The sequence below is a fragment of the Poromitra crassiceps genome, assembly GCF_964638095.1.
Source record: "Poromitra crassiceps genome assembly, chromosome: 2".
NCBI lineage: Eukaryota > Metazoa > Chordata > Actinopteri > Beryciformes > Melamphaidae > Poromitra > Poromitra crassiceps.
In genome coordinates this window covers 120,147,948-120,172,688 of record NC_139624.1, presented here as the reverse complement: position 1 = coordinate 120,172,688, position 24,741 = coordinate 120,147,948, and the positions used below count along the sequence as shown (strand labels likewise).

Below are 24,741 nucleotides of genomic sequence, written 5' to 3'. Positions count from 1 at the left end.
CCAACTACCATTTGAGCACTGTGAAGCTCTATGTGTATTGCAGCCGGCCAGTAGCACTCGCTCAGTTTTATTAGCAGTTTTCCCCTTTAATCCATAGAGTCCCAGTGTGTTTTCACAGTGTGTTTTGGAAGAAACATTCCCATAGTGATTTCCTTAGTTGTATTGTGTGAAATCCTTACCCACCCTGTAGTGGTTTTCTTAGATTTGCTGTGAGTACATTTTGGTCTTTGCAGACCTTGCTGTGAGTTTTTCATAAGTGTGCCGTGTGCTGTCACCCCGTGACCCTTTGCAGTGATTGCCTTTCACCATTAATACTCTTGGCCATAGGGAGAGGGAGGGGTTAACTCTCACCTGAACTACAGTGCCCTGGTGGCGGGGGCTACCACTCTAGTGTCTGATCAGTGGGTTCTTTGGGAGGGAAACTGTATAAGAATGTATTGTTATTTATCATGCTGTTTCTAATTCATTTTTGTAATAACGTATATATCTTTTTATAAATACCTGACTCTGGCCTGTTGTGTGTGTGTGTGTGTGTGCCATTTGGGGGATCAAAGAGTATTTTTACTCTAGTGTCTTTAACCAAGGTGGGCATTGCCCGTGACACATATATCTCCCGTTAGGGGACTCCCCCCTCACACATCTATCTGCAAGCAAGATAGGCAGTTCATGCTATTGTTCCTATAATATACAGTAGTATACTTAATTTACGCATGTGACCAAACGGTCTATGTTTGTTACCTGTCCGCACTTTCCTCTTCCTATGACTTACCTTTTGACAAACTCTGCACTAGATCATTCTTCTGCATCTTCCTCAAAACTCTCTTGGTCACCTCCAGAGAGTTTTCATGGTAGGTCTGGACCATCAGATCCACTGTGTCCAGCCTGTCTGCATTACATAGTCGGCTCTTTCGGATGACTGGGAAGCCTTCCAGAATGTCCGCCTGCTGCAGGAGCCACTTGAATGTCTTGAACTCTTCATCGTCCAAATCGTCCAAAACTTTTCGCAACTTGTTGGCTGCCATCCTTCAAGGATGATCCTTGTTGCTCCCTGCAAATCAGAGGATATTTTCAACTCAAAGGACAGTTATGTCATTTCTTCACTCATGGGGTGTCCTGGTGGCTTTTTGGCTCATGACCACTCAAAACTGAAGAGTGAGGTCACGTGACCTCCTTTACAGGACATGATAAATCTGACAAATTTACATAAGAAACTACTTTATTTCCCTATCTCAAAAATAATCTCATGACTACCCAAAAATATATATATATATATACTTTTTTAATTTTATTTAACCTTTATACAGGGAAAGCCCTTGAGAGCAAGCTCTCATTTACAAGGATGCCCTGTTACAGTGCATTTAGACATCAACAACACAAAATACAAAATTACAGTACAAATAGATCACAAGATAAAAAACATGAAGAAAACAAGATCAATCCTTATAACATATCTTCAAGTACTCTGAACGACTCTATAGAGACAAATCGCTCCAGCGAGTCTGTGAGCCTGTTACATTTATCAGGAGCGTAGAAGGAAAAAGCAGTCTTTCCTGATTCGCTTTTCAGACGTGGAATAAACAATCTGATGTGTGACTGTGAGCGTGTCTGATAACTTGTACCATTAACCCTTTCCCCGAAACAACGGTTATTGTCCACCAAAACCAGCAAGCAGAGAAAAGCAACAATCTGCCTTCAAGAAAAAGCTCCATAAAACAGCTCCAGCCTGGTGCCTCAAAGCGCTGCAATGAGCAGCTTTGCCCCGAGCTCCACGAGCTGTCAGACGCACTCGTGATGGTCACTCAAAGCTGAAGGATTTTTTTCACCAGATGCATCCTGCTCCTGCCCCCCCCCCCCCCCCCCCACGACCCCCTGCAATTCACATACCGTGCCAACAGGAGCACAGCTGACAGTGACACCATAGCCCTTGTGCTACACATGGCCCTTTCCCACCTGAAGGGAAAGGTCACCTACGTGAGAACGTTCGTGGACTACAGCTCAGCGCTCAACACCATCGTGCCCTCCAGGCTGGTCAGGAAACTCAAAGAACTAGGCGTGAACTAGGGGTGGGAATCGCTGAGTAGCTCACGATACGATATCGTCATGATACTTGGCCCCCGATACCGATATTATCACGATACAGCGATACTGCGATAATCGATATATTGGAAGACGATACATCACGATACCTGTGTAACTGAAGAGAAAAAAATACCCCTAAAAGGCAAGAAGCAGGTATTATGTATTTATTAGCAGAATTGACATGAACTCTCTCAGAGTTCACTCACTCACTCATACCATTTTCGATACCACGGAGGAAAAGTTACACATTAAGTCTTTTTATTATTATTATTAAAACAAGAAAACCTATATTACCTACCTATATAATTTCTAAAAGTAGATATTAATGAGCAAACATTTCCATTCATGTAGCCTACAGTATTTATGTTTTTGTTTCAACTACAAACATAAATAAACGTCAACTTGAAACTATGTTTTAACTACCACACACAGCATAATATTTTAGCCTGTTTATTAAAAAAAAAAAAAAAAAAAAATTTAATAAACATATCGATACTTGGTGCCAGTGTATCGATAACGTATCGCAAGTGGAAATATCGCGATACCGTGAGTATCGATATTTTGTCCCACCCCTAGCGTGAACACACCGATATGTGACTGGATATACGTCATTTTGTAGGCGCCACATGTTCCCGCCCCCTTTTAGGGGGAAAACACAAGGCTCTCCCCATTGATTTTAATGTAAAATAGCACAACCAAGAAAAAATATAGAAAAATAACAGAATATATCTTGTTTATTAATTACCTTAAAACACCATGACATGACAATACATTACAACTCACCTGGCCATAGAATGGGCAAGATACATCAGAAATATTACTTTGACCCATCTAAAATCATGTAACTCATGACCAGTCTCTGACCTACTCACCACCACGGTTTCCGCCAATTCTCTTGGTATTTCCATCAGTCTTTTGTGTTGCTGCCTCCGGCTCTGGTGAAATAAAATCGATCTCCTTGCTCAGCCTTAACATGATGGTTTTCAATTGTTTTGAGAGAGAAAAATCCTGCTGCTCTGGAACCCCTTGTAGTTGTGTGTAGCTAGGGATGTAATGATAACCGGTTTTAATGATAACCGTGATACAATTCTTTACGATAACTGTACCGTTTCAAAATTTCATTATCATTAAAACCGTGGTACCGTGATTACCGTAATTACAGTGCTTTGAAAAACATGGTAAATACTGTCCATCATCAATCAAAGTTGGCAACAGTCTCCCAGATGCAAATGTGCAGCCTTGGAGAAATGATTTCAGTGCATGTATCAATCCTTTTTCGGTCTGAGTTTTCAATATAAAATGTTGTAAAATGATTTCAATGAGTCTCTCAGTACTGTTTGAACATTTTCATAATTTTTTTACGGATACCGTGATAATTTTGGTCACAATAATCGTGATGCGAAATTTTCATACCGTTACATCTCTACCACTTCCCTTCTCCCCGTAGCGTATGCATGTAGGATAAATAACAACAAATTGATATCCATTCTCCTGGCCGATGGTCTCATTGCCCATGTAGGTCATATGATATAGAGGCAACAGGATTTCCTAACCAGTTTATAAGGTCCGTGTATGGATTTAAGCCTTCTTTGGCTATGGGCGGAGGGCAGGTGTGTGGTCGCTATGCCGACCAGCTGGGGCTGTAATGTAAATATGAGACATTTGTCACATGATTTTAGGTCAAGGTAATATTTTCGATGTATCTTGCCCATTCTTTGGCCAGGCGAGTTGTAATATATTGTCATGTCATGGTGTTTTAGGGTCATTAATAAACGAGATTGATTCTGTTATTTTTCTATAATTTTCTGGGGTAGTGCTTTTACATTAAAGTCAACGGGGAGAGGCTTGTGTTTTCGCCCTAAAAGGGGGCGGGGCCTAATTGCAGATCTGATGTATTAGACTTCCTCACAGACCGACAGCAGGTGCTGAACGCAGATGACCACACCTCCTCCCCACTGAAAATCAGTATACCAAGGAGGTTATTATAGACTACAGGAGGGGGGGGGGGGCACCGCCCGGTCACCATCTACAGCACAGAGGTAGAGAGAGTGGACAGCTTCAAGTAGCTATAGGTGTCAACATCCACCGGGACATAACCTGGACCAGCCACACCACCTCTGTTCCCAAAAAGGCCCAACAATGCCTGCACGGCCTCAGGCGACTAAAGAGGATCGGCCTGCGACCCAAGATATTCATAGACTTCTACAGAGGCACCATCGAGAGCCTGTTGAGCGGCTGCTTCACCTCCTGGTACGGGAGCTGCCTCAAGAGGGCCATGAAAATAATCAAAGACTCAACCCACCCACTCAACAACATGTTCTCCCTGCTACCATCAGGGAGGAGATACAGAACCCCAAAAACTCTGAGGTTTCAGTATACATGCTACAGCATGCGCTGGGACGCGTCATCAGTGATGTTGACTGGGGTCGTGGGGTGTTTCGGGTCTGACAACATCATACACCCTCGCCCAGTAGACCCAGCCGAGGCCGATTACGACCCCGACCCGCATCCCAGAAGCAGCCACTCACGGATCAGACTTCCTACTCTGTCTGCAACGTTGCCCACAGAAGGGTTGATCACGCCCAATCCGCTGCAATAGAGTTTAGTGCTACACCGCAGTATTGCAAGACCTTCGGTGCATGGAGGTCTAAGGCCCTGTGGGGTGATTCCAGGCCGGGCACCTCCTTCGTCTCACCAGAACCTCCTGCGGAAAAAGGCAATCCTACCATGCCGTACCATGGGCAGGGAGGATGCCTCAAGGAGGCCTGTGCGCTGCACGTCATTCACCTGCGCCGAGCACCTCGCTCTAGCCTGAAGGACCCCAGGCCGCGCCGATGTTTACGGAGATTTTCAGGCTGACAAGCAGGCTGAGAAACAGCTTCATCCCCCAAGCCACCAGACTCCTAAATAATAAATAAAACCACCCAATAATGACTCTCAAACCGCTGTGCAAAATGCAACATTCTATTTATGGGCAACAGCAATATACTGTACATGCACAGAAAAGAGACTTGTAATATTGAAGGGTAAGACGCAATATTCTATTTATATTCCATTTATAGTTTATAGACATGCACAGACAACAGATTTGTAATACGATGATGATGATAATGATGATGATGATGATGGTGAGGCAATTATGATGATGATGATGATAACATGTAATGGAACACAACACAGCTCAAAATTTCACACGTGTGTACTTGTACATCGAGTGACAATAAACATCTTGAGCCCTATTTTGGTACAGGTGATATCCCTATGTGTGGTTGCGCATCTGTTTGGCAATGCCTTAAGGCAGGAAAGATAGCAGTCTACCTTGTGCCAGTTCCCAGGTGTTATGCCGAGTTTTTCACCCCCGCTCGGCAGCAGCTAAACGCATCCCCACCTCACGGGAGCATATGTGACCTGCTCTGACAAAATCAGTCACATTGACCCCAAAACACATTTTGAGTTGTATACACTGTTGGAAAGAGGAGAATCTCAGCTTTCTGGGGATATCAAAATTATATTTGTAGTCCAACAATTGAGGGAGATACACCCCTTTATGTCGCGACTGTTTCCAAACTGTGTTTTTGAGAAAAACGGCCTCAAAGTTTGACGTTAATTCTGAGACATAAACATATTTTCTTGAAGTTGTCTGCATGTGCATGCCCACACACCAGGTGGGATTGGGCTGAAATTTTGTATGGCACTGTGTTATAATCCTGGGAAGGTAATGGCAATGTCATGGAAACCACCTGGAAAGTCCTTTAAACCACCTGGAAAGTCCTGGAAACGACCTGGAAAGCACTGGAAACCACTTCCCCAAGTTAAATTTGGTTTGTAAATTTGTATGGCAGTGTGTTATGATGCAGGTAAGGTCATGGGAAGGTCATGGAACCCACCTTGAAAGTCCTGGAAACCACCTGGAATGTCCTGGAAACTACTTGTAAAGTCTGGAAACCACCTCCGGTTGGAGTGGGCTGTAAATGTGCATGGTGGTGTGTTATGATCTGGGGTAGGTCATGATAAGGTCCTGGAAACCACTTAGAAAATCCTTGAAACTGGACTTTCTGAATTTAAGATCTCAAATTAAGTTGATCTATTTCATTCATTTATTTCATTTACAGCATTTCAAATGAGCCATCATATCAAATCTGGCAAATGTATTTTCTAATATTAGATTAGAAAATAAATTTGACAGATTTGATGGGACTTTCCCTATCAACCACCACCACTTCTGGGGCCAAATGTATAAAACTCTGTGCATGTACTGTATGTGTAGAAATCTGTCTAAGCCCAAAAAGCTCTACGCCCAAATTAACACTATACATTTGGCCCCTGGTCTTCTATTCGAATATATAGATAGATAGATACTTTTGTTGGTTGAACAGGTACACATGACATCTCAGTACACCTCAGTGGATAACATGACAAAGTAGCCCATGTAAAGGCAACTAATAGACCAGCTAGAACAGTCTGGTAAATTCAGAAAATGGCATCACTTTACTGTAATGCAGCCTTTAACCCCTGGGAAATATTCATGTATAAGCATATTTGAGTAGGCTACGTAGAAAAGGGTTAGGGTTAGGGTTAGCCCTAACCCTAACCATAAACATGAGTCAAAGTTAAAAGTGGCAGTGGAAGAGCTGATTAACAGTCAAAGGCGACTGAGAACAACAGGGTCTTAAGTCTATTCTTGAAGGCAAGTAATGTCGGGGCATACCTGAGGTCTTTAGGAAGTTTATTCCAGCTAGTGGGGGCATAGTGGCCAAAAGCGGCTTTTCCGTGTTTGGAGTTGATCCTAGGAACATCTAATAGGCCGGACCCTGCAGACCTGCGAGGTCTAGACGGCTCGTAGCGTGGGAGCAAGTCGGCGATGTAACTTGGACCAAGGCCATTTAGCGATTTATATACTAACAACAATATCTAGAAATCTATTCTATAGGATACTGGAAGCCAGTGTAAGGACCTAAGAGCTGGAGTGATGTGATCAGCTTTCCTAGTCCTGGTTAAAACTCTAGCCGCAGCATTTTGGATGAACTGGAGTTGTCCAAGTTATTTTTTAGTGAGGCCGGAGAAAATGCTATTGCAATAGTCCAACCTACTAGAGATAAAGGCATGGATTAATTTTTCTAAATCTTGTCTGGACATGTAGCCCCTAATTCTTGCTATATTTTTTAAATTATAGAAGGCTGATTTCCTAATAGACTTAATGTGGGAGTTAAAGGTCAGGTCGGAATTGATAATAACACCAAGATTCCTGACTTGGTCCTTGGGCTTCAAGGATCGCGACTCGAGGAGCGCGGCAATTCTGAGCCTCTGCTTTTCTGGTCCGAAAACGATCACCTCCGTTTTGTCTCCATTCAACTGCAGGAAGTTTTGATTCATCCAGACATTTATTTGGTCAATGCACCGGCAGAGCGAGTCTATTGGAGAGTAGTCAGCTGAAGAGAGAATTGCGTGTCGTCAGCATAGCTGTGATAGGCCACATTGTTTTTCTGCATAATTAGGCCGAGAGGGAGCATGTAGAGGTTGAAGAGAACAGGCCCCATTATAGATCCCTGCGGCACCCCACAGGTCATACTAGTTATGGCCGATTTGTTGTTGCCCATGGACACAAAGTATTTTCTGTCGCGGAGGTAGGACCTGAACCAGGTTAGGACCGCGCCCGAGAGCCCAACCCAGTTCTCTAGCCTGTCAAGTGCGTGATCGATGGTATCGAATGCCGCACTCAGATCCAGTAGTACTAGAACTGTACTTTGGCCTGTGTCTGTGTTCATTCTGATGTCGTTTATGATTTTGGTTTTGATTGATTGATTGATAACTTTATTGAAACAATAATAGCAGGTATGTACAAGACAAACACAACATCAACATATTGCTCAAAAGGAATAAAACACAATAAAGCCCGAGGGCTTGTTTCCATTGTGGTCCTTGTGTGTGGGACAAGACGAGTGAATCTGTATGCAGGTATGAGCGCGTGTGTGCGCGGACAAGAACATACACAAACAGATGATAACATTTAACATTCAAATCAAAAACTCAAAAACCTTGAATGGTTAATTAGATACCTAATAAAAATGCATCAATCAATAAATAATAAGATAGAGACCAGCTCATATACTAAAAACAGGAACCTACCTAGGGATTTAAAAGCCCCGCCTATTCAGGGGACATAAGAAAAGGAAAATAAAAGGTTTAGGACCACATTTGGGAGCCAACCAGCCATTTTTTCAAGGCAAGCTTAAAAGAGAACCTGGAGTTAAGTGTCTTAATACTCTCAGGGAGTTTGTTCCATAAAATAGCTGCTGAGTAGGAAAAGGTGCATTTACCCTTTAGGGTTTTAAATTTGGGGGGAACAATGTTGGAGGTGCTTCCTCTTGTGGAGTAGCCATGTACCTCACTGACTTTACAAAAGTAGTCAGCGAGGTAACGAGGAGCCTCCCGTTTAAAAATCCTAAAAACCATGCACAATTTGATTTGGGAAACCCTCTCCTCCACTCTGAGCCACCTGAGGCTATGGAAGTGGGAGGGGAGGAGATGGACTCTGGGATGAAGCTTCAGAATAACCCGAATTAATTTTGGGAGGTCTGAAGCCTGTTTTTGAGTTTGATGGTGATTCCCGTGAACCAGGAGGAGCAAGCATAGTCAAAGTGACATTGAATCAGAGCATTTGCCAAGGTTTCAAGGGCGCTCTTGTCAATGAAAGAAGAAATTCTGGCTAGGAATTTGGTTCTTTGACTAACTTTGGAAATCACTTTTGAGGCCATGCTTTCTCCTGAAAGTTTGTTATCTAAAATGCAGCCAAGGTACGTAATCTCCTCCTTGGTGTTAACAACTACGTCACCAACCATGATTTTAAACTCGGGGGACTTTTTTAAATTAAAATTTGACCCAAATAAAATGGCCTCCGTTTTCCCCAGATGAAGTGATAATTTGTTATCCGAGAGCCACTCACTAACACTGTGAAGCTCACTGCTCAATTTCCTTTCGATCTCCCCCTTGTCCTTGTGCGAGAACAAGAGGGCGGAGTCGTCCGCGAAAAGGAACAGGTTGCAATCACAGGCCGATTGCATATCGTTAATATAAATTAAAAAGAATAAAGGCCCTAAAATACTTCCCTGGGGGACCCCACACGTCAGGGGGAGGGGACATGACATCGTTCCATTTACGTCCACCACCTGCTCCCTACCCTCCAGGTAGGACCTAACCCAGTTGAGGGAAGTGCTGTTGAAGCCCAGAGCCCCGAGCTTACACAGAAGAAAATCATGGTTAACGGTGTCAAATGCTTTTTGTGTTAGGATGACGTCATCATTCCTACTTTGACGTCGTCATTCCTACTATGATGTCATCGATCACTGATGATGTCATGATTCATAAGTGTCTTTCATGCCTTTCGCTGGTGATGTCATAACACAGGTGATGTCATATTCGGGTCTATAAGGGCCTGCTCCTGCAGGTCTTGGCGAGTGATTCATAAACTCACATCAAGGATCACAGCAACCTCTGCAACCTGCAACTTCTGCAACCTGCAACTTCTGCAATCTCTGCGACCGTTCCCAAACCTCGAACTGTGCAGCCCCAGCCATCAAGTTCCACAACACCCCAGCTTCTCAAGACATACCAAGTTTCCCGTGGCCCTCAACTACCCGCGAATAGATCCACATGTCTAACACCGATCCCGACAGTATGAATCACTCAGAAATGGATTTAGCGGGCAAATTTCTCCCCCCAATCAAGGAGGAAGACCCTGAGACGCCAGTTTTCCCGCCGGCCGCTTCAGGTGAACCACCAGGCGAATCAATGAGGGGTCTTCTCACCTTGGAGACCTTGCTGGCAGCGATGTCATCGTGGCAGTCCCGACAAACACAGACCGCAGAGCTTGTTTCCGGCCTGGGTGTGGTACTCACGGAGGCACAACGGCAGCAAATGCAGCAAACGCTCCATTTTCAGGAACTACTCGACAGACAGGAAGAAGCAAACAAGGCCCACCTGGCCCTGGCTTCCAAGGCCGAGGATCGGTACGCCCTCCTGGTAAAACGGCTAGATCATCTCAGCGGGCTAAACCCCCAGGGTGTCACCCCGCAGCCTCTGCAAGACCTCGCACTTGAGTCAAGACGCCTGATTGCCCACCAGGAAAAAGCAATCCAGGCTCTGGCTTTCGAAGCCACTGATCGGCACGCCCAGCAGGAAAAAGCAATCCAGGCTCTGGCTTCCGAAGCCGCTGATCGGCACGCCCTCTTGATTGGCCGGCTAGATCGTCTCGACGGGCTAGGCCCCCAGGGTGCCATTCCGCAGCCTTCTGCCCCTCCTGCCCCAGCTTCCGAGCGCACCGCCGTTCCGGAGGTTTCCAGACCTGCTACTCCCCCGTCCACAGCGGCCGTTGCTTCTAGCTCTGCCTCTCGGCCGCCTCCAGCTGCTAAGGGCATATTCTGGGGGGGAGTTCGCGTCATCCCAGAGCAGGGGCAGCCACATTTGAGTCCCAGCAGCCATCTGTACCGTGATCTGACCGGCAGGGTTCGCATCACACCAGAGGAGAGGCAGCGCCGTTTGGACACCCGGAGCTGCCTGTACTGTGGTCGAGCCGGGCATTACCTCTCCTCCTGCTCCCGGCGTCCAGTAAGTGGTCCCACCGCTCGCCGGCCCGTGGTACTCTCAGTGGATCAAGACTCTACGTGTCCAGCCGAAAAATCTGTACGGTTGGGTAGCGTTCCCTGCAGGACCCAGGAGTGGCAGTGTGTCTCCAAGAGGGTTAACGAGTTGGAGAGGACTGTCGATCGTCTCATTGGGAAGTTCAATCGCTGCCTGCAGATCGGCTCCGTCCCCCCGCAGGGGGCCTCCGAGTCTGCTGGCCCTGAGGCACAACCTGAGGCACAACCTGTGGACCTGCCCCTCGCCGAGTCTGAACCCGTACCTGAGGCACAACCTGTGGACCTTCCCCTCACCGAGTCTGAACCCGTACCCCAGCAGCAGCCAATTCCTGTCCTTGACCCACACGTAGGTTCCAGCTTCATGCTGGGAGGTTCCCGTAGTGTCGTCAGCCCTCGGTCAAGAGCAAGAAGAAATAAGAGGCGTTTAAAGGAGGAGACGGTGGGTGACCTCCCCAAACTACAGGTCGGGAGGGCAGGCCTCGCTGAGTCAGATCCCCCTGTGGCTCTGCCTTCGGAGACGGCGGCATTTGATCCTTTTGATGGTCTCCAGCCTCCCGTGTTTGGATCGTGCCCTGGGGGATGGCCGGCCCCAGAGGATCCACCGGACCCGGTAGAAGTTCTGTCTACGTATCGGTCCATCTATGGCTTCGATATCCAGTATTAGGGGGGAGCTCCTCCACCAGAACCTGCAGATTTTTTGTCTCCCAGATGCCATCCTTGATGGCCTCATTGGACGCCAGGTGGCGTCCGTTGAGGGGAGGGTACTGTTAGGATGACGTCATCATTCCTACTTTGACGTCGTCATTCCTACTATGATGTCATCGATCACTGATGATGTCACGATTCATAAGTGTCTTTCATGCCTTTCGCTGGTGATGTCATAACACAGGTGATGTCATATTCGGGTCTATAAGGGCCTGCTCCTGCAGGTCTTGGCCAGTGATTCATAAACTCACATCAAGGATCACAGCAACCTCTGCAACCTGCAACTTCTGCAATCTCTGCGACCGTTCCCAAACCTCGAACTGTGCAGCCCCAGCCATCAAGTTCCACTGATCGGCACGCCCAGCAGGAAAAAGCAATCCAGGCTCTGGCTTCCAAAGCCGCTGATCGGCACGCCCTCTTGATTGGCCGGCTAGGTCGTCTCGACGGGCTAGGCCCCCAGGGTGCCATTCCGCAGCCTTCTGCCCCTCCTGCCCCAGCTTCCGAGCGCACCGCCGTTCCGGAGGTTTCCAGACCTGCTACTCCCCCGTCCACAGCGGCCGTTGCTTCTAGCTCTGCCTCTCGGCCGCCTCCAGCTGCTAAGGGCATATTCTGGGGGGGAGTTCGCGTCATCCCAGAGCAGGGGCAGCCACATTTGAGTCCCAGCAGCCATCTGTACCGTGATCTGACCGGCAGGGTTCGCGCCACACCAGAGGAGAGGCAGCGCTGTTTGGACACCCGGAGCTGCCTGTACTGTGGTCGAGCCGGGCATTACCTCTCCTCCTGTTCCCGGCGTCCAGTAAGTGGTCCCACCGCTCGCCGGCCCGTGGTACTCTCAGTGGATCAAGACTCTACGTGTCCAGCCGAAAAATCTGTACGGTTGGGTAGCGTTCCCTGCAGGACCCAGGAGTGGCAGTGTGTCTCCAAGAGGGTTAACGAGTTGGAGAGGACTGTCGATCGTCTCATTGGGAAGTTCAATCGCTGCCTGCAGATCGGCTCCGTCCCCCCGCAGGGGGCCTCCGAGTCTGCTGGCCCTGAGGCACAACCTGAGGCACAACCTGTGGACCTGCCCCTCGCCGAGTCTGAACCCGTACCTGAGGCACAACCTGTGGACCTTCCCCTCGCCGAGTCTGAACCCGTACCCCAGCAGCAGCCAATTCCTGTCCTTGACCCACACGTAGGTTCCAGCTTCATGCTGGGAGGTTCCCGTAGTGTCGTCAGCCCTCGGTCAAGAGCAAGAAGAAATAAGAGGCGTTTAACCCTTGTGTAATGTTCATATTGTTGTTACTCAGCCAGTGTTTGTGGGTCTGATGGACCCGTTGCATTTTGTGGCTTTTAATGCCTCACAATCAAACACTTTTATGTTAAAATACTGAACAGATGTTTACCTTATCCCAATTACAAGCAGTATAAACAATATATATGGTTAATATTTGCCCTTTACCTTTGTTAGGTCACATTTATAACTTCACTGTCAGACTCAGAATTTTCAGAAATGTGATCCTCAAATTCTGAAACCTCTTCTTCTGAATCCTCTCCCTCTACATCATCATCAAAAACTTCTCTCTCTTCCAAAATCAATTGCAGGGCCCTCTGCGCAGAGTACCTTTTGGCCATCTTGATCGGTTGTGATAAGAAACCACACTGGCAAAGCTATAATTATAGTGTCCCGCCTCCAATTTGTAGCAGATAGAGTGTGAGAAAATAAAGATTCCCGCAAGACAGAGGGTCAAATGTGCGAGAAAATGAGAGCAGACAAAAATGAAATGAGAGCAGACAACAAACAATGTTGCAACCTTGTGTGGGAACTGCTTCTTTTGTGTTTCTGCACCTGCGGTTCCCACACAAGGTTGCAACATTGTTTGTCAACACTGTCTGCTCTCATTTTCTCGCACATTTGACCCTCTGATGTTCTGTGTACCTACACTCTGTCCTCCTCCTGTCTAGGCCTGCTGTGTGTGTGTGTGTGTGTGTGTGTGTGTGTGTGGGTGTGTGTGTGTGCGTGTGCGTGTGTGGGTGTGTGTCTGGTACACAGAACATCAATTTCCACACTTCTATTAGCCCCGGGTCCAGTGGACCCGAACATCTTATATGTAATAGAAATGTGTAGGGGGGGTGTATGGTGTGTGGTCATTAAATATGTATTCTGATATATGTTCTTCACAGAAAATGAGCCAAAGTCAGTGAGTCTCAGTTTGAAAAATTAATTAATTGTATCATTTTTCTTTTAATAAAAAATGAAAACGGGTCCCACAGACCCGAACACCACACAAGGGTTAAAGGAGGAGACGGTGGGTGACCTCCCCAAACTACAGGTCGGGAGGGCAGGCCTCGCTGAGTCAGATCCCCCTGTGGCTCTGCCTTCGGAGACGGCGGCATTTGACCCTTTTGATGGTCTCCAGCCTCCCGTGTTTGGATCGTGCCCCAGGGGATGGCCGGCCCCAGAGGATCCACCGGACCCGGTAGAAGTTCTGTCTACGTATCGGTCCATCTATGGCTTCGATATCCAGTATTAGGGGGGAGCACCTCCACTGTCCTACACCCCCTTTGGGGTCTGACCACCTGCATCTAACCACCTGCTGAAGAGCACCTCACTCTCTTACACCCCCTTTGGGGTCTAACCACCTGCATCTAACCACCTGCTGAAGAGCACCTCACTCTCCTGCGCCCCCTTTGGGGCCTAACCACCTGCGTCTGACCACCTGCGGAGGAGCACCTCCACCAGAACCTGCAGATTTTTTGTCTCCCAGATGCCATCCTTGATGGCCTCATTGGACGCCAGGTGGCGTCCGTTGAGGGGAGGGTACTGTTAGGATGACGTCATCATTCCTACTTTGACGTCGTCATTCCTACTATGATGTCATCGATCACTGATGATGTCATGATTCATAAGTGTCTTTCATGCCTTTCGCTGGTGATGTCATAACACAGGTGATGTCATATTCGGGTCTATAAGGGCCTGCTCCTGCAGGTCTTGGCGAGTGATTCATAAACTCACATCAAGGATCACAGCAACCTCTGCAACCTGCAACTTCTGCAACCTGCAACTTCTGCAATCTCTGCGACCGTTCCCAAACCTCGAACTGTGCAGCCCCAGCCATCAAGTTCCACAACACCCCAGCTTCTCAAGACCTACCAAGTTTCCCGTGGCCCTCAACTACCCGCGAATAGATCCACATGTCTAACACCGATCCCGACATTTTGTAGGTCCAGCATGACCATACCACAGTATTTGCCAGCGTCAACTTCCTTTCTGATGTGATCGGTTAGAAAGAGCAAACAGGTGTCAGTTGAATGAGATTTTCTGAACCGAGACTGAAATTTAAACAGGAGCTCCCGAGATGCAAGATAACTGTCTATTTGTTCAAAAATGACTCTTTCCATTAACTTAGAGATGGAGGAGAGGATTGAGACTGGGCGATAGTTTCCTGGTTCAAGTTTACTTCCTTTTTTATGAAGGGGGATTACCCTGGCTTGTTTGAAATCATGGGGGACATGACCTTCTTTAATAGACAGATTGATTATATGAGTAATATACGGTGAAATCAAATCAGCTGCATCTCGGATGAACCTGCTTGGGATGTTGTCAATACCTGTAGCTTTAGACGGCTTGAGGGCCCTGAGCTTCAACAGCACCACCTCCTCTGACACCTCCTGAAACTGGAAGTCGTCCGGCCGAACTCCTAAGTTTGAGTAAAAACTCTCAATGTGGTCTTTACCATACCGTCCAGAGTGGGAGGGTAATTTACTAACCAAGGTGCTCGCAATGGTTGTAAAGAAGCGATTGAAGATGCCAGCGACAAGGGATTTATCAGATGTTAAGGTGCCTTTCGAGTTTAAGTTCACGTTAAGAGATCTAGTTTTAAGTTTGTTATTATAGCCCAATTGATTTAAGGATTTCCAGAGCTTTTGGGGATCATCCTTATTCTCTGCAATTACCTCATTATAGTACTCTAATTTTGCCTTTTTGATTAGCCTATTTACTTCATTTCGGTGTTTTTTAAATAGGCCGAAGGAGGCTTCATCTTTTATAATCTTGAATTTCTGCAGGCTATCATTTCTAACCTTAATGGCTTCGATGATATCTGCATTTATCCAGGGTTCAGTTTTAAACCTGACCGATTTGACCGGGGCCAGCCGGTTAATGACCCCTAAAAATGTAATCTTAAACAGGCACCATGCATCCTCTGCCGCTGACATATTGAGCACCTGTGACAAGTCCGATTTTCCAAGCTCGTGTTCTAAGGACTCCTTATTATAGTTCCTCGTGGATCTAATTTTGACCGTATGGTGGCAGTTTATTACTGGTCTCTGAGTTTTGCGTGTACAATAAATGAGTGAATGATCACTTATGCCATACTCGATTACACCACTGTTGGAAATATTGGACTTGTCAGAAGTAAGCACAAGATCAATAATGGTATTTGACGTGGGGGACACTCTAGTAAACTGGGAAATGAATTGATGTAGACTAAAAAGTTTACAAAACGCCTTAAGGGCTTTGAAGCTAGAGGAGTCATGTTTAAGCATATCTGTGTTCAAATCTCCAATGAGAATTGTTTCGCGTTTACCGTGGTCAATAGCGTTGGAAAATGACTCCTCCAGATACTCATAAAAGGCTGACTGGGACGGTGGACGGTATAAAATCCCGACTAAAAGGGGCTTGGTTTTAGGCATTAAAATGTCCAGCCAAACCGCCTCTAAATGGGCACATTCTAGATCCGACCTCACATTAAAACAAATGTCCGATCGCATGTACCCGCACACCCCCCCCCCCCTCTCCTGTTTCTGTCTTTCCTTATAATTGTATAACTTTTAATTTCGATCTCTGAATCGTTTATGGAGCTATCCAGCCACGTTTCAGAGAACGAAATAATATGGGCCTTGTTGCTCGCAAAGAGCAGCCTAATTTCATCAATTTTGTTTACTAGACTCCTAACATTGAGGTGTATAATATGCAACCCCCGAGCCGACCACAGCCCGTCCAAAGACATGGACAAACTGTCAGCCGGGGGTGGGGGGATTTGGGAAGAAGGATGGGTTGGGCTCTCCATCTGAGCTACGGGGCCAGGATTAACATTGATGTTACCAGATACTAAAAGGAGTAATAAAATTGCTGATCGGGTTAAGGCATTTTTAATACCGTTTTTTGGACGTTTAACCTTAGCATTACATGTTTCAACAGACATAGATTCATGCAGGATAAAAGATTTTAACACCAGTAGAGCAGGAGGAAAAACGGATCTTATGTGATCTACTATGAGTAAATTAAACAGACCAACCGTAGTAAAGTTAGAGTTACCTTGACTGACAGTGTCCGTTTTATCGCTAGGCAAATGCGCAGGGACATACAGATCATTTAAATGCATATCGGGTGGGGAAGTCATGGTGATAAAAGCTAAAATAAAATACATGTAAATCATGTTGAATTTGGCCATGGCTAGACCAAGGTAACTGTCCGGGAAGCGATGCTGGAGATGAGGTACTCAAGACCGGTCAAGTCCTGCGGTTTCTGTGCTGTGATGCTGGCGGAAGCCTGATTGGTGCTTATCTAGAAGTGCGTTTGAGGTTAGTAATTTGTTGAGTTGCTGATAGACAACCTTTTCAATTATTTTACCTATAAAGGGGAGATTAGATACTGGTCTGTAGTTATTGAGAATGGAAGCATCTAGGCTACGCTTTTTTAATAGGGGTTTGACAACTGCAGTTTTCAGTGACTCAGGAAAGGTGCCGGTCAGGAGAGAAGTATTAACTATAGGTAAGTAGGTCCGACGAAAGGCAGTTATAAACGTTCTTAAAAAAGCTCGTTGGAAGGATGTCGAGGCAGCATGACGATGATTTAAGGCCTCGCACGGTTTCTTCCAAAAGCTTGGGGTCAATAGTATCAAACTGGGACAATTTTAACAGGCTAAGGATCGGTGGAAAGGATGAAGCCCCAGCATTTGCTAGCGTGGAGCCACTGGTAATAGCCAGCCTGATATTAGCAATTTTGTCCGTAAAAAAGGCGGCAAACTCATTACACTTGACAGTGGAGAGAAGCTCAGGTGGTACACTGTGGGGTGGGTTGGTCAGTCTGTCAACGGTGGAAAATAAAGCACGTGCATTGTTCACATTTTTGCTAATGATGTTAGAAAAGAACGATTGCCTCGAGCTTTTCAGTTCGAGGTTGTAGGATTGGAGGCTTTCTTTATAGATTTCAAAGTGAATATGAAGACCAGTTTTCCGCCACATACGTTCCGCTTTCCTACGGATCTGTTTTTTTTTACATCTAACGGATGGAGAGTTTCGCCAGGGTGCTTTAGCCTTGCCAGACAGCGTGCTTGACCTTACAGGTGCCACGCTATCAATGGCAGACAGGATAGCTGAGTTGAAGTTATCGAGGATGTCATTGACAGAGGCTGATGTGGGGGGGGATAAGGAAAGTTTTTCCATAAACAGTGTGCTGGTGCCTGCGTTGATGTGTCGCTTTCTAACGGTACGTGACCTATTTATGATCTCATGGGAGATCTCCATTTCGAAAAAGATGCAGAAGTGATCAAACAGTGCAACATCAACGGTCGACACAGAGGAGGACTTGAAGCCCTTAGTAATGACCAAATCCAAGGTGTGACCCTTGCTGTGAGTGGGCCCAGAAACAAGTTGGCACAAATCAAAGGTGTCAAGTAAACAGTTCAAATCGTTGGCAAAATTGTTATTGGGGTTATCAATATGGACATTGAAGTCCCCGGCAATAGCTATACAGTCATAATCAATGAAGATGAGCGGGAGCAGATCAGCAAATTCAGAGAGAAAGCTAGTAGAGTATTTAGGGGGCCTATAGATATTCAACAGCAAGATGGTAGTAGAACATTTCAAATTAGCAGCAAGGTATTCAAATGAGGGGAAGTCTCCAAATGTCACCTGCTTACATTGAAACAAATCAGAGAAAATGATTGCGACACCCCCTCCCCTCTTTCCAGCCCTGGGAGTGTCAACAAAGCTGTAGCCCACGGGAGCAGTCTCAGTCAAAACAGCCATACGAGTATTCAAATCCAGCCAGGTTTCAGTGAGGAACATTAGGTCCAGTTTGTGGCTGATGATTAGGTCATTGATCAGAAGAGATTTATTGGATAGGGATCTAACATTGAGGAGAGCGGCTTTGATACTGCTTACGCCAGGATCGTGAGATGACTCATTAATGAGGGGGATGAAAATTAGATTACTATTACTAGTTGGAGGGGGGGGGGGGCTAGGAATAGTAACCTCATGTGCTATACTAACTACACTATTATAGGATGGCTGCGCCTTATGTCAACCCTAACCCTAACGAGGGAACATTGGCAAGAGGTGGGGAAAAAGGCAGACTAATGAGGGAACATAGTCAACAGGTGGTGGGAAAAGGCAGACTAACGAGGGAACATAGTCAACAGGTGGTGGGAAAAGGCAGACTAACGAGAGAACATAGTCAACAGGTGGTGGGAAAAGGCAGACTAACGAGGGAACATTGGCAACAGGTGGGGGAAAAGGGCAGACTAATGAGGGAACATAGTCAACAGTTGGGGGGAAAAGGCAGACTAACGAGGGAACATGTGCAACAGGTGGGGGGAAAAGGCAGACTAACGAGTTAACATCGGCAACAGGTGGGAAGAAAAGGCAGACTAACAATGGAACATTGGCAACAGGTGGGGGGGAAAGGCAGACTAACGAGGGAGCATTGGTAACAGAAGGGGGGAAAAGGCAGACTAACGAGGGAACATGGGCAACAGGTGGGGGAAAAGGCAAACTAACGAGGGAACATAGGCAACAGGTGGGGGGGAAAGGCAGACTAACGAGGGAACATGGGCAACAGGTGGGGGGGAAAGGCAGACAAACGAGGGAACATGGGCAAAAGGTGGGGGGAAAATTCAGACTAACGAGGGAACATGGGCAACAGGTGGGGAGAAAAGGCAGACTAACGAGTTAACATCGGCAACAGGTGGGAGGAAAAGGCAGACTAACGAGGGAACATTGGGAACAGGTGGGAGGAAAAGGCAGACTAAGGAGGGAACATTGGCAACAGGTGGGGGAAAAAGGCAGACTAACGAGGGAACATGGGCAACAGCTGGGGAAAAAGGCAGACTAACGAGGGAACATGGGCAACAGGTGGGGGAAAAGGCAGACTAACGAGGGAACATAGGCAACAGGTGGGGCGAAAAGGCAGACTAACGAGAGAACATAGGCTACAGGTGGGGGGGGAAAGGCAGACTAACGAGGGAACATAGGCTACAGGTGGGGGGGAAAGGCAGACTAATGAGGGAACATAAGCAACAGGTGGGGGGAAAAGGCAGACTAATGAGGGAACATGTGCAACAGGTGGGGGGAAAAGGCAGACTAACGAGTTAACATCGGCAACAGGTGGGAAGAAAAGGCAGACTAACAATGGAACATTGGCAACAGGTGGGGGGGAAAGGCAGACTAACGAGGGAGCATTGGTAACAGAAGGGGGGAAAAGGCAGACTAACGAGGGAACATGGGCAACAGGTGGGGGAAAAGGCAAACTAACGAGGGAACATAGGCAACAGGTGGGGGGAAAGGCAGACTAACGAGGGAACATGGGCAACAGGTGGGGGGGAAAGGCAGACAAACGAGGGAACATGGGCAAAAGGTGGGGGGAAAATTCAGACTAACGAGGGAACATGGGCAACAGGTGGGGAGAAAAGGCAGACTAACGAGTTAACATCGGCAACAGGTGGGAGGAAAAGGCAGACTAACGAGGGAACATTGGGAACAGGTGGGGGGAAAAGGCAGACTAAGGAGGGAACATTGGCAACAGGTGGGGGAAAAAGGCAGACTAACGAGGGAACATGGGCAACAGGTGGGGGAAAAGGCAGACTAACGAGGGAACATAGGCAACAGGTGGGGGAAAAGGCAGACTAACGAGGGAACATAGGCAACAGGTGGGGCGAAAAGGCAGACTAACGAGAGAACATAGGCAACAGGTGGGGGAAAAGGCAGACTAACGAGGGAACATAGGCAACAGGTGGGGCGAAAAGGCAGACTAATGAGGGAACATAGGCTACAGGTGGGGGGAAAAGGCAGACTAACGAGAGAACATAGGCAACAGGTGGGGGGAAAAGGCAGACTAATGAGGGAACATAGGCAACAGGTGGGGGGAAAAGGCAGACTAACGAGGGAACATAGGCAACAGGTGGGGGGAAAAGGCAGACTAACGAGGGAACATATGCAACAGGTGGGGGGAAAAGGCAGACTAATGAGGGAACATAGGCAACAGGTGGGGGGGAAAGGCAGACTAATGAGGGAACATAGGCAACAGGTGGGGGGAAAAGGCAGACTAATGAGGGAACATAGGCAACAGGTGGGGGGAAAAGGCAGACTAATGAGGGAACATAGGCAACAGGTGGGGGGAAAAGGCAGACTAACGAGGGAACATAGGCAACAGGTGGGGGGGAAAGGCAGACTAACGAGGGAACATAGGCAACAGGTGGGGGGAAAAGGCAGACTAATGAGGGAACATAGGCTACAGGTGGGGGGGAAAGGCAGACTAACGAGAGAACATAGGCAACAGGTGGGGGGAAAAGGCAGACTAACGAGGGAACATAGGCAACAGGTGGGGGGAAAAGGCAGACTAACGAGGGAACATAGGCTACAGGTGGGGGGGAAAGGCAGACTAACGAGAGAACATAGGCAACAGGTGGGGGGAAAAGGCAGACTAACGAGGGAACATAGGCAACAGGTGGGGGGAAAAGGCAGACTAACGAGGGAACATAGGCTACAGGTGGGGGGGAAAGGCAGACTAACGAGAGAACATAGGCTACAGGTGGGGGGGAAAGGCAGACTAACGAGGGAACATAGGCTACAGGTGGGGGGGAAAGGCAGACTAACGAGGGAACATAGGCTACAGGTGGGGGGGAAAGGCAGACTAACGAGGGAACATAGGCTACAGGTGGGGGGGAAAGGCAGACTAATGAGGGAACATAGGCTACAGGTGGGGGGGAAAGGCAGACTAACGAGGGAACATGGGCAACAGGTGGGGGGGAAAGACAGACTAACGAGGGAAGATATGCAACAGGTGGGGGAAACAGTACACAAGGACTATACAGACAATAATAACAAAAGCTATACTTTACTGTCTAGTAGTCATTGTCTGAAATAAGACTGCATGCGAATAACGGTCTATAGGATGAAATGTTGAGACACCAAAACCTATTGTCATCAATTAGAGAGGGTCCTAATCACTGAGCTGTGCCACTGACATGAAAGCTGCCTGGCACAGCTATTAATAGCAATGTGTAGACAAACCAACGACTGTACTGACATACTGTATAATGGCCAGACACTGAGCACAAAGATGTGCAACCAGAAGATCAGCTTTTCCAAACATCTCAGCAGCCTTTACACACAGCCTGTAAGTGACCAGGAGGAAGCAGGCCACACAAGAATAACAAAACCGAGTTCACAGAGTTCCTGACATTTTCATAAATGGATTTAAGATTTAGTAGGTAGAAAATAACCTGTGAAAGTTTCAGGTATTTTTTGGCCCAGCAAAATATGTTATATTACGTGTTATTAAAGTTGTTATTTAATTCAATTCAATTCTTTAATTCAGACCCAGGGAGATCCATATCACATAAAAATAGTAAAAACAGCACAGTACAAAATAAAAATAAAATAACAAGATGAAAACAAGCAAGGCCTTCCACAATGCTCAATGCTTAACATACAGACATGTTCGCCAATGGTTCCACAGTCTGGAAAAGAATCTGACAGAACTGCGTACAGGGATAGTCAGGACAGCAATGAGGTAATTTTCTGACAGATGCCCTACACATACATTTAAACATTAGATTCCACAGGACAGCAGAGCAGGTAGGTACACCGATACTAACAAACAGACTCGCGCTAGAGCTTCTTGAAGCTCTCAACAGCAGCCTCATGCTGTCATTATAAGCCACTGTGAGCTTTCTGATGCTGCTTTGTTTAAAACGACACCACAGGTGGGCAGTATACAAAGGTGTACAGTATGCTTTAAAAAGTGAGATATTCACCGGTACAGAGCACATGCTGAACTTGCGACACAGCATGTTCGCTTGAGCATACAGTTTCTGACGCTGTCTAAAGATGTCCTTGTCATCAGACAGGTCATCTGAGATAATATGACCCAGTGATCTCACTGCACACACTGAGTGAAGTGCCAGCAAGATAGAAGTCAGGAAAGGTTGAATGCCTGTCTTCTCTACTTCTGACAATCATGATCTTACTCTTTTTAGCATTATATATTATATCAGAATCAGCACCATACTGTGAACATATTCTCAGAAGCTGTTGGAGACCAGCACTACATGGACTAAGGATGACCAGGTCATCTGCATACATAAGGTGGTTGACTAACAAGTCCCCAACCCTACAGCCTGTACCACATGCATTTAAGAACACAGATAAGGCATTCATATAAAAGTTAAAAAGTGCAGGAGACAGAATAACACCCTGGCGAACAGAGTTGGACACATGGAAGGGAGCAGATGTCACATTCCCCCATTTCACTCTCATTGTCTGATGCGCATACCAATACGCCAGAATTCTAACTAAAAAACTAGGGACCCCACTTTTAGTTAATTTTACAAATAGTTTCTCATGATTAATACATTCAAATGCTTTTGAAGCATCAATAAAACAAATGAATATTGTAGAGTTTTGCCTATTATATTTATCTACAATTTCCTTAAGTGCAAAAATACATAGATCCGTGCCATCAGTTTAAAACTAAATTGGTTGTCAGTAGACAGGATGAACCTCTCGTCTACTCAAAATAAGTCTCTCCAACACTTTGGACATGAAACTGGCCAGAGATATTGGCCTATAATTATCTGAGCTCTTCAGCTTCCTCACTTTATCTTTGATGACTGGAGCTAACACAACAGATAGCAGAAGATCAGGTACCACTCCATGAACTAAAAAACCTGTGTAGCACATGGCCACCAGAGGGCACCATTACACTATTGGCATTATTACACTATGTTAAAATCTGAATGTTTTTTTGCGTGTGAAAAATAGCTGTTTTTGAGATATGATGTTTCCGCCAGACAGTAACTTGTGCACCAACCACACCAAGTCGGTTTCCTTGTATGTGCAAACATCCCTTGTCCAAAACAAAATAATTCAAATTCAAAACACGGTCAAGCTTCCTGTAAAGGTCACTGAATCATTGGTTTGAGTCTTTAGCTTCTTCAAACTTGGCTTGAAGCACTTATGAGAGAAAACAATGAAAAGATAATTCTAAGTTTCAGACATATTATTCTAGGCATAAAAAAACATTTTACAGTGCAAATGCATTTGATTGCCTGCAAATTAATGTCTCCAAATCTTCTGTCTGGCCACAGTAGCTGCAGGGGGGCAGTCAGTGGGTCCTTTTATTTTTCTCTCCCATAAATACAATAAGAAAAACATATAATAAGAATAGCAACATTATACACTCATTAATTGCACAGATCTTACCTGACATTCTCTAGAGGCCTATAGAGATGGGATGGACATCTGCCCTGGTTTTAATGAAGAGAACATAGACAGAGTTTTCAGTCAGTCTGTGCCTGTTGTCAGATCGCCTACAGCTTTAAGATGCAGAAAAGAGGAAGTGAACAGGGGGCGTGGCAGTTACAGTAGATGATGTGCAACAACATTCTCTAACCATGCCCATAATGGGCAAAGGCCAAATAATAAAGGCATGGAAAGACCTGCCTTTTGAGGTGTGGCCACATTCCACAACATGCAGAGACTCTGGAGTCAGTGAGCTTTGGCGTGCTGAAAGTCTATGATGTCATATAAAGTCTATGATTTCATATTAAATGGTGGGGTTGATCCCATTTGTTGCACAGATCTGGTGGTAGATTTAGCCATTTTGATCACTTGAGAATTGATCAACATGGTCAAAAATTCCCCAAAACACAGAGCAGAATTTTGATCGGCCACAGCTATGCATGCCATTCTACGCGCGATCGGGCTGAAACTTTCAGGAAGAATGTGACCAGTGGCCAACAGGTGTTACAAACATGAGCTATACAAGTGGGGAGCCAACCAGAACCATCAGACAGGACACCAGGAGCAGGATACACAATAATCTTTATTACAAAATAGAAAATGTTAAAAACCCCAGCCCACAGTCCAAGTGTAGTACCGGTAGGTCCCACAGTGTCCTCTGTCCACTCTGTCCGTGTTCCGAACACCTCCAAGGAAGCTACGGGGGAATAATGAGACAAGTCACTTGACTGGGGAGAGGCCCAGGCTCCCGAGGGAGATGGCAAAACCAGCTAGTGGTCAGAATTTGTCCAGAACAATGGCCAAAAAAAGAAGG

At 46.4% G+C, this 24,741-nt stretch overlaps 1 protein-coding gene across 1 annotated transcript in view; it reads right to left on the bottom strand.

Moving 5' to 3' along the window:
- Positions 1 to 24,009, bottom strand: part of LOC310797065 (pyrin domain-containing protein 1-like) — a 47,721-nt gene extending 23,712 nt beyond the window's left edge. The window contains exons 1-2 of the mRNA XM_083659351.1: positions 23,889 to 24,009; positions 770 to 1,048 (exon numbers count right to left, since the gene is read on the bottom strand). Of these exons, the coding sequence (XP_083515477.1) occupies positions 770 to 1,022 (253 nt within the window). The 5' untranslated portion in view covers positions 1,023 to 1,048; positions 23,889 to 24,009. The remainder of the gene's footprint in view (positions 1 to 769; positions 1,049 to 23,888) is intronic.
- Positions 24,010 to 24,741: the final 732 nt, after the last annotated feature.